A 10,441-nucleotide genomic window follows, 5' to 3' on the forward strand; every position below is an offset into this window, starting at 1 on the left:
CATGAGGTCATGGGGGGGTCAGGGTCAGGGTCAGGGTTACACCCCCCCGCCCCCAGCATGGCCAGGTCCAGGGGGCCAGGGGGGGCACCTGGAGGGACACGGGGGGGTCAGGGTCATGAGGTCATGGGGGGGTCAGGGTCAGGGTTACACCCCCCCCCCCAGCATGGCCAGGTCCCGGGGGCCAGGGGGGGCACCTGGGGGGACACGGGGGGGTCAGGGTCATGGTCACGAGGTCATGGGGGGGTCAGGGTCAGGGTTACACCCCCCCCCCCAGCATGGCCAGGTCCAGGGGGCCAGGGGGGGCACCTGGGGGGACACGGGGGGGTCAGGGTCAGGGTCACGAGGTCATGGGGGGGTCAGGGTCAGGGTCAACCCCCCCCTGCATGGCCGGGTCCAGGGGAAGCACCTGGGGGGACGGGGGGGGTCAGAGGGGCCAGGGACAGGGTCACCCCCCCCCAGCATGCCCAGACCCAAGGGGGGGGGGACAGGGGGGACAGGGCCCCCCCCCCCGATACCTGCAGGGCCGTGCGGGGCCCTGGGCTCCCCGCAAAGAGCTTCTGCACCTCGAACAGCACCTCGTCCCCGGGGGGCTGGGGGGTGCACAGCCATGGACCCCAGGACCCCCCCCAAATCCCCCCAGACCCACATTCCCCCTCCCCAGCCTGGCCAGGACTGCCTCGAATTCCGCCTTCCCCCCAAGCCCAAACTGGCCCTCCCATATTCTTTCAGAATCCCCCCCCCCATCCCAGCCAGGACCCCCCAGGGACTCCCCCCCTAGACCCCATAGCTTGGCTGGGACCCCCAGGGACACCCCTAGACACACCAAGGACACCCCCAGACCCCACCCGAGCCTTGCCAAGGCCCCCCCCACCTTGGGAAGGACCCCCAAGACCCCCCCATTCTCCCCAGGAACCCCTCCCCCAAGTTGTCCCCCACCCCCCCAGCCTGGCTGGGACCCCCCAGAGACACCCCCAAACCCCCAAACCCCACCCAGCCTGGCAAGGACCCCTCCCCCCATTTCCCCCAGGACACCCCCATTTTCCCCAGGACCACCCATTTCCCCCCAGGCCTCACTGGGGAGGGGCTCCGGGGGCGGCGGCGCAGGGGGGACTCTGGGGGGGGCTCAAAGATGGGGGCGAGGAGGCGGGCGAGTTCAGGGGAGCAGAAGCGCCGGGGGTCCCGCTGCAGCGCGGCCTCGGGGACGTGGGGTGGGCACACGAAGGCCAGCACCCGGGGGGCGCCCAGCCCTGGGGGGGGGGGTCACATTGGATGGGGGGGGCAGGAACCCCCCCAGGGACCCCCCAGCACCCACAGAACCCCCCCAAGACCCCCAGGGACCCCCCAGCACCCACAGACCCCCCAGGATCCCCAGGAACCCCCCAGCATCCCCAGACCCCCCCCAAGACCCCCAGGGACCCCCCAGCACCCACAGACCCCCCAGGATCCCCAGGGACCCCCCAGCATCCCCAGACCCCCCCCCAAGACCCCCAGGGACCCCCCAGCACCCACAGAACCCCCCAAGACCCCCATCCCCTCCCAGTGCCTCCCCCAGTACACCCGTCCCCTCCCAGTGCCTCCCCCAGTGCTCCCATTCCCGCACCCCCCCAGTGCTCCCAGTGCCCGAACTGGTGCGCACCAAGGCCGAGGCTGAGGAGGGGCGCGGGGGGGACGGGGCCGGGCCCGGGGGGGGGCAGGGCCCGCCCCTCCCCCCGCCCCTGGCTCTGCTCCAGCGACAGCACGAGCCCCCGCTGCTCCACGCGGCTGTGGGGGGACACCCCCGGGTCACCTCCCATGTCCCCCCGTGTCCCCTGCCGTGTCCCCCATGTCCCTGCCATCTCCCCCATGTCCCCCCCATGTCCCCCCGTGTCCCCCATGTCCCCCCCATGTCCCCCTGTGTCCCCTGCCGTGTCCCCCATGTCCCTGCCATGTCCCCCCATGTCCCCCCCATGTCCCCCCGTGTCCCCTGCCGTGTCCCCCATGTCCCTGCCACCTCCCTCATGTCCCCCCGTGTGTCCCCCTGCATCACTCTGTGTCCCCCCATGTCCCCCTGTGTCCCCTCATGTGTCCCCCCCACCCTGTCCCCCCGCCGTGTCCCCACCTGAGCACGAAGTGGAGGCACACGATGCCCTCGGGCTGGGCGCTGCGGGCGTTGGCAATGACCGTGGCCTGGGTCTGCGCCCACAGGAACCCCCCGCGCTTCGCCAGGAACCGGTACTGGCTGGTCACCGCCTGCCCCTTGCTCAGCACTGGGGGGGCCGGGGGGGTCAGCACCCCACGGGGCACCCGGCAAAGGGCGGGGGACCCAGGGAGGGGTGCCAAGGGGTGCCCCAGCGTGGATATTGGAGTGCCCAGGGGGGTATTGGGGTGCCCAGGGTTGCCCAGGGGGGTATTGGGGTGCCCAGAGGGGATGTTGGGGTGCCCAAGGGTTCCCAAAGGGGATGTTGGGGTGCCCAAAGGGGATCCTGAGGTGCCCAGAGGGAATACTGGGGTGCCCAGGGGTGCCCCAGTGGGGCATTGGGGTGCTCAGGGTTGCCCAGAGGGGATCTTGAGGTGCCCAGAGGGGATGTTGGGGTGCCCAAGGGTTCCCAAAGGGGATGTTGGGGTGCCCAAAGGGGATCCTGAGGTGCCCAGAGGGAATACTGGGGTGCCCAGGGGTGCCCCAGTGGGGCATTGGGGTGCTCAGGGTTGCCCAGAGGGGATCTTGAGGTGCCCAGAGGGGATGTTGGGGTGCCCAGAGGTGCTCCAGGGGGTATTGGGGTGTTCAGGGGTGCCCAGAGGGGATGTTGTTGTTCCCAGGGGGATATCGGGGTGCCCAGGGACGTGTTGGGGTTCCCAGGCAGATACTGGGGTGCCAGGGCAGTTGTTGGAGTTCCCAGGGGGTTGCTGGGGTTCCCACGGGGATATCGGGGTGCTGGGGGTTTGGGGTGCACAGGAGGAGGTTTCGGGGTGCAGGGGGGTTTGGGGTGCAGGGGGGTTTGGGGTGCTGGAGGGGTTTCAGGGTCACTCACGCGTGTGCACGCTGCGGCTGAGCGTGGCCGAGTCGAGGGCGTGCACGTACTCGTAGAGGGAGCAGCCGAGCAGCTCCTCGGGGCTGTACCCCGCCACCTCCCCGATCCTGCACCCCAACACCGTCACGGGGGGCCTGGGGGGGCTCTTGGGGGTGCTGAAGGGGGTTTGGGGAGGCCCCATGGGGTGCTGGGGGTTTGGGGGTGCTGGATTTTGGGGTGCTGGGGATGGGTTTTGGGGTGCCGGCGGTGGTTTTTGGGGTGCCTGGGGGGGTGGGGGTGCTGGGGGTGGGTTTCAGGGGTACCAAGGGGGGGTTTTGGGTTGCTGGGGATCGGTTTTGGGGTGCCAGTGGTGGGTTTTGGGGTGCCGGGGGGAGGGTTTGGGGGTGGGTTTGAGGGGTACCAAGGGTGGGTTTTGGGGTGCTGGGGATGGGTTTTGGGGTGCCGGCAGTGAGTTTCGGGGTCCCAGGGGTGGGTTTCGGGGTCCCCACCTGTCATCGCAGTAGGTGAACCTCATGTCCATGGAGTGGCGCGTGAGGACGGTCCCCGAGCCCAGGGGTGCCTCGATGGCCCCGGGGTGCGCGATGGCCTCACAGATGAGCACGAGGCAGCGCAGGGGGGGCCCCCCCGCCCCCACGTATGAGCGCATGTGCCCCGCGCAGTGCAGCACCGGGGGGGGGGGGGGGAGACACAGGGGTGGGGACACCGGGGACACCCCCCCCGCCATGACCCCCACAGCCCCCCCCGTGACCCCCAGATCTCCCCATGTCCCCCCTCTCCCTCCATCCCCATGTCCCCTCCTGTCCCCCCACTTCCCCATGCCCCCCTGTCCCCTCATGTCGCACATGGCCCCCCACATGTCCCCACGTCCCCCCATGTTCCCATGTCCCCCCGTGTCCCCATGTGTCCCTCCATCCCCATGTCCCCCCATGTTCCCCCACCTTCCAAGAGGCCGCCTTGAGGTTGAGGCACCGTCCCCGCCCCGTCAGGGTGCTCTTCATCCGCAGGGAGAAGCTGCGCCCTGAGCGCTCCCCCCGCCGCCGCGGCACTGCTGGGGGGGGCCTGGGGTCAGGGGGGCTGAGGGGGGGCTAGAGGGGCTGGGGTGGAGGGGTTGGGGGGTCCCAGGGGTGTTTGGGGGGGTCCCAGGGGTGACCCGGGGGTGCTGGGGAGGGGCCGAAGGGTGCTGGGGGTCGTTGGAGGGTGCTGAGGGGGTCCCAGGGGTGTTTGGGGCATCCCAGGTAGTTCCCAGGAGTGTTTGGGGGAGTCTGGGGGGGTTCCCTGGGGGGCCGCGGTTCTCACCCTGCCGGGGGCTGAGCACGTCGTGCAGCTCCTCGTGGTCACAGGGGTGCACAAAGTCGAAGACGCTGTGGCCGATGAGCTCCAGCTGCGGGGGGGGACGGGGGTGTCACATGGGGCCTCCCACCAGCACCCTGTCACACCTTACTCAAGCAGCTGCCTCTCCTCTTTCCCCTCACCCCTGGGTGCCGCCTCACAGGCAGAGTTTTGGGGTGCCCCCCCCCACCCATGGATGCCCCCCCCACCTGGCTGAGCCCCAGGAGCCGGTTGACGTTCTCGGACAGGAAGATCATGTCCCCGGCCTCGCTCAGCACCATCACGAAGCCGCTCAGCGCCTTCAGGTAGCACCCATCGACCTCTTCCGCCGCCGCCGCCCAGGCACCTGCAGGTTGGCGGGAGGTCCTTAGGGTGCTGGGGGCGTCTGGGGGGCTGGGGCAGGGGTGGAGGGAAGGGGCTGGGGGAGTTCTGGGGCTCTCCAGGGTGCTCAGGGAGCCTATGGGTGTCTGGGTGTCCCAGGAGATCCCAGGAGGTCCCATGGTTCCCCAGGTGTCCCAGGAGATCCTATGGGTGCCTGGGGGCCCCAGGAGGCCCCATGGGTGCCTGGGGATCTCAGGAGGTCCAACTCGCATCTGGGGACCTCAGGAGGTCCCATGGGTGTTTGGGGGTCCCAGGAGGTCCCATGGGTGCCTGGGGATCTCAGGAGGTCCCATGGGTGCCTGGAGGTCCCAGGAGGTCCCAGAAGGCCTGTGGGTTTTTGGGGTTCCCAGGAGGCCCCATGGGTGCCTGGGGATCTCAGGAGGTCCCCAGGAGGTCCCATGGGTGCCTGGAGGTCCCAGGAGGTCCCAGAGGTCCCGTGGGTGTCCGGGGCGGGCTCACCGGCGGCGAGGAGGCGGTGCACGCGGAGGTAGCTGATGGTGAGGCGCATGATGGAGGCCTTGTCGAGGTGGGCGCTGACGCCGCGGGCGAAGGGCAGCGTGTGCGCCAGCTGGTAGAAGACCTCGGTCTCCCGGCTGCGCCGGCACCGCGCCGCGTCCCGCGAGCGCTCCTTCCGCAGCTCCGGCGTCGACCTGTGGCACCCGCCACCACCCTGGGTGCTCGTGGGAATCTCCCGCTGCACCCACCGGGCAGCCGCTGCGCCCGCACTGCGCTCACACGGCAGTCACAGCACCCACGCTGCACCCACATGGCACCCCCGGCACCCACGCTGCACCCTGGGGCGCCCGGGTGTGTCCACGTGCGCGTGGGGGGGTGTGTCTCCACATGTTTGTGTGTCTGTGTGTCCGTATATCCATGTGTATCCATGCCTGTGTGTGCATTTGTGTGCCCATGTGTGTGCGTGTATCCATGTGTCCACATGTCCCTGTGTGTGTCTGTGTCCGTGCATCCATGTGTGTGTCTCTGTGTCTCCGCATGTCCGCGTGTTCCCGTGCGTGTCCGTGTGTGTCCATGCGTGTGTGTCTCCATGTCCCAGTGCATGTCTGTGTGCACGTGTTTCCACGTGTCTGTGTGTGTCCGTGTGTCCATCGTGTGTATCTATGTGTCTCCATGTCCCGGTGCATGTCGATGTCCATGTGTCCATATGTGTGTCTGTGCATTCACATGTGTGTCCGTGCATGTCTGCGAGTCCTGGTGCATGTCCGTGTGTGTGCAGGCATGTGTGTGTCCCCGTGCGTGTCCGTGTGTCCCTGTGTGTGTCCACGTGTGTCCATGTGTGTGTACCCATGTGTCCGCGTGTCCTGGTTCATATGCGTGTGCGTGCATGTCTCCATGCCCCGGTGCGTGTCCGTGTGTATCCGTGTGTCTGTGTGCACGTGTGTCTGTGTATCCCGGTGTGAGTCCGTGTGTGTGCATGTCCGTGTGTCCCGGTGCGTGTCTGTGTGTTGGTGCATGTCCATGTGTGTCCGTGTGTCCCGGTGCGTGTCCGTGTGCGTGCGTGTCTCCCTGTGTGCGTGCGTGCGGCCGGGCCGGGACGGGCTGTTCCTGTCCCTGGCGCGGTGCCCAGGGGCCGCGGCTGGGGGACGGGGGGGGGGCGAGGGGGGGCGAATCCACCGAGGGGGCAGGGCCATGCTGATGCATGCGAATGTATGCTAATGAGGGGCCAGCCCGCACGTGTGCTGGCAGCTCCTGCTCAGGACAGGCTGGCCTCCCCCTCCCGCACCTGTGGGGGCACTGAGGGAACTGGGGGAACTGGGAGGAACCGGGCTCTGACTGGCAGCAGCAACAGACATGAACTGGAACCAACACCATCCACTAACTGGGTCCAGCACCAGCCACGAACTGTGACCAGCACCAGCCACGAACTGGGACCAGCACCAGCCACTAACTGGGACCAGCACCAGCCACGAACTGGGTTCAGAACCGGGCTCTGACTGGGACCAGCATCAGGCTCCAACTGGGACCAGCACCATCCAGTAACTGGGACCAGCACCGGGCACTGACTGGGACCAGCACCGGGCACTGACTGGGACCAGAACCGGACACGAACTGGGACCAGAACCAGGCACTAACTGGGACCAGCCCTTGGCTCTAACTGGGACCAGTGCCTCCCCGGGTGCTGGGCAGGGGTCCCAGCCGTTGGGTGCCAGAGGGGGACACACGACACGTCCCCAGCCACGTCACGCCAAGGCCACATGTGATGCACACACGCGCACGTGGGCCCGTCCCGGGGCGAGTGGCACTGCGGGGCCTCACACGCGCGCGTGCGCCAGGCAGGGGGACCCTGGTGTCACGTCACGCCTCCATCCCCCCCACCTCCTCGGGCTGGCACCGGCCTCGTGCGGCTTCCGGCTGCCGCATGGCTCGCACGAGAACACACGAAAACACAGGAGGACACGTGCGGCTCGCATGAGGACACACGTGGCTTGCACGGGGACGCACGAGGACACACGTGGCTCACACGAGGACACATGCGGCTCGCACGAGGACACACCCACCGTTATCCCGCCACACGAGGGGGCACGAGGACGCCCCCCGCTCGCACGACAACCCCCACAAGCACCCGCAGCCGCCTCCCCCCGCCCTCACTACCCCCCCCCAAGGATGTCCCACCCCCCTCCAGGACGCCCACACCCACCAGTGGTCGGATCCTGCGTGTATGTGTGTCCCCCACCCCAAAATTGCCCCCCTGGGACCCCCCTCCAAAGGGGCCTGATCCTGCCACCCCCTCCCCAGCACCTCCCCAGGACCCTGCCCCAGGACCACGCCCCTCAGGGGGCCGGATCCTGACGCCCCCCCACCCCGGGGTCCCTACCCACGACCCACCCACCCCCAGGAAGCCCCATCCTGACACACCCCCCTCATGGGGGCCCAATCCTACCCCCCCCGAGGTCCCTGCCCCAGGACCATCCCCCCAAGGGGCGGCATCCTGCCCCCTCCCTGAGGCTCCCTGCCCCGGGCCCCCCTCCCTGGGGGTCTCCCGGCCCCTGCCCCACCCCAGGACCCCCCCCCCCCTGCACCCCCAGGGGCCCGATCCTGCCCTTACCCCCTCCCGGGGGCCCGATCCGGCGCCCCAAGGGGCCCCATCCTGCCCCTACCCGGGGTCCCTGCCCCGGACCCCCCTCCCCGGGGGTCTCCCGGACCCTGCGCCCCCCCCAGGGCCACCCCCGCACCCCGGGGGCCCGATCCCGCCCGTACCTCGCCCCCGGCCGCCCGGCCATGGCCGCCGCCGCCGCCGCCTCCCTCTGAGCGCCCGCACCCACCGCACCGAGCCCCCTCCCCGACCACGCCCCCTCCCCTTGGCCACGCCCCCCCGCCACGGACACGCCCACTGGCCGCCGGCCAAAGCCCCCCCCGCCCCGGCCGCGCCCCCCTCCCATTTTAGCCCTGCCCCTGGCCCGCGGCCAAGCCCCCGCCACCCTGGGCCCCCCTTAGGCCACGCCCCTCCCGCCGGTCCCGCCCACAGCAGCTTAAGCTCCGCCCCTTCCTGGCACGGGGCCAAGGGGCGCAGGCACACCCCGGTGAGCCCCGCCCCCTTCGGCTCCCAGCCAGACCCCGCCCCCATCCAGCTTCGCCCCGCCCCCCCGGTCCTGCCGCCGTGGCCGGGCCGCGGTCACGCCCCTTTTTGTCGCCCCGCCCCTTTCGGCTGCGGCCCCACCTCCTTCCCGCGCACCCCCCTCTGCGCATGCGTCCTGGCCGCAGCGGCGCGGTGACCCGGAAGTGGAGCTGCCGGAAGCGCCGTGCCCCGGAAGTGGGACGTGAGGGGAGACGCGGGAGAGGAGCTGGGGACGGGGCCGGGGGCGTTCCGGGCTGCGTCCCCATCCCGTTCCTGCTTCCCCCGGGCCCGCCCCCCTCCGAGGCTCCCGTGTCCCGCCCCGTTGGCCCCGGTGTCCCCTGAGGCCCCGGTTCCCCGTCCTGGTGTCCCCTGTCACTCCCGCTGCCCTAGGCGCCTCCGATGTCCCCTGCCACCCGCTGGTCCCCATCCCGATGTCCGCAAACACTCCCGGTGTCCCCTGCCACCCCCAGTTCCTTGTCCCGGATGTCCCCTGCCAACCCCTGTCCCCCATTGCAATGTTCCCTGCCACCCCCAATGTCCCCTGTACCCCGTTCCCCATCCCGATGTCCTCTGTGACCCCCAGTTTCCTGTTCCCGGTGTCCCTTGCCACCCCCGCCGTCCCCTTCTGCCTCCAGTTCCCTGTCCTGGGTGTCTCCCACCAACCGCTGATGTGTCCCACCACCCCCTGTTCCCCATCCCGTTTTCTCCAGGCACCCCCGATGTCCCCTGCTACCCCCTATTTCCAATCCTGATGTCCCCTGCCACCCTCAGTTCCTTGTCTCTGGTGTCCCCTGCCACCCCTGCTGTCCTCTACCGCCCCCTGTTCCCCATCCTAATGCCCCCAAACACTCCTGGTGTCCCCTGCAACCTATTCCCCATCCCGCTGTCCGTTGCCACCCCCAGTTCCCTGTTCCTGGTGTCCCTTGCCACTCCTGCTGTCCCCTGCCACCCCCGTGTTCCCCATCCCGCTGTCCCCTGCCACCCTCACCTCCCTGTTACCCCCCCGCCCAGCCCCTCTATCCCCGCTCCACTCCATCCCTCTCTAAACCCTTCCCTTTCCTGTGTCCCCACGCTGTCCCAGCCTTGCCTCCTCGCTGTCCCCTCACTGTGCCCTCTCGTCCGCCCCCCAGGAGCCTCCTGAACAAGCCCAAGAGCAAGATGATGCCGGAGGAGCTGCAGAAGCAGGAGGAGGAGGAGTTCAACCTGGGGCCACTCTCCATGCTCACCAGTCCGTCGAGAGCAACACCCAGGTCCTCATCAACTGCCGCAACAAGAAGCAGCTCCTGGGACACGTCGAGGCCTTCGACAGGTGCATGGGGGTGTCCCCAAATGTCCCCAAAGTGTCCCTGAGGGGTCCTGCAGGGTCTTCGGTGTCTTGTGGGGTTATTTCAGTGGCATCTGGGGTGACCCAGGGGCTCCCCGGGCCTGCTCTCCGTTAACCTCAGGGTTTGTGATGTCCCCCAGTGTCCCACTGGATCCCCCCACAGTCCCCAATGTCCTCCTGGGTCACCCCAGTGTCCCTCCACGGTCCCCAGTATCCCCCTGGGTCACACCAGGATACCCCCACAGTCCGAAATATCCTCATGGGTCACCCCAGGGTCCCCCCACAATCCCCCACGCCCTCCTGGGCTCCCCCACAGTCTCCAGAGTCCCGCAGGGTCACCCCAGGGTCCCCCCACAGTCCCCAGTGCCCTCCTGGGTCACCCCAGGATCCCCCCATGGTCCCCAGTATCCCCATGGGTCACGCCAGGATCCCCCCACAGTCCCAAATATCCTCCTGGGTCACCCCAGGGTCCCCCCCCCGGTCCCCAGTGTCCCTCTGGGTCACCCCAAGGGTCCCCCCCCCAGTCCCCAATGTCCCCAAGGGTCCCCCTGGGTTACCCCAGTGTCCCCCCATGGTTCCTGGTGTCCCCCTGAGTCACCCCAGGGTCACCTCCCCTGGTCCCCAGTGTCCCCCTGGGTCACCCCATGATCCCTAGCACCCTCCTGGGTTCCCCCACCGTCTCCAGAATCCTCCTGAGTCACCCCAGGGTTGCCCTCCCTGGTCCCCAGTGTCCCCCTGGGTCACCCCAGGCTCCCTGCTTGCTATTTTTCTTTGTAATGTTTAAGTGCTAAAAAGTAAAGACTGAAACAGAGACCCAAAAAGTTA

General features: G+C 69.1%; 1 protein-coding gene across 1 annotated transcript; it reads right to left on the reverse strand.

Moving 5' to 3' along the window:
• Positions 1 to 225: 225 nt before the first annotated feature.
• HIF3A (hypoxia inducible factor 3 subunit alpha) lies at positions 226 to 7,984 on the reverse strand. The gene is made up of 12 exons (XM_068417307.1): positions 7,935 to 7,984; positions 5,178 to 5,368; positions 4,547 to 4,683; positions 4,305 to 4,389; positions 3,948 to 4,056; positions 3,497 to 3,676; positions 3,009 to 3,115; positions 2,099 to 2,246; positions 1,637 to 1,761; positions 1,075 to 1,247; positions 516 to 590; positions 226 to 306 (listed from the first exon to the last, which is right to left on the reverse strand). Exons 1-12 carry the CDS (start codon positions 7,955 to 7,957, stop codon positions 226 to 228), a joined length of 1,434 nt encoding a protein of 477 aa, XP_068273408.1. The 5' UTR covers positions 7,958 to 7,984.
• Positions 7,985 to 10,441: the final 2,457 nt, after the last annotated feature.

The sequence above is a fragment of the Nyctibius grandis genome, chromosome 23, assembly GCF_013368605.1.
Source record: "Nyctibius grandis isolate bNycGra1 chromosome 23, bNycGra1.pri, whole genome shotgun sequence".
NCBI classification, from domain to species: Eukaryota; Metazoa; Chordata; class Aves; order Nyctibiiformes; family Nyctibiidae; genus Nyctibius; species Nyctibius grandis.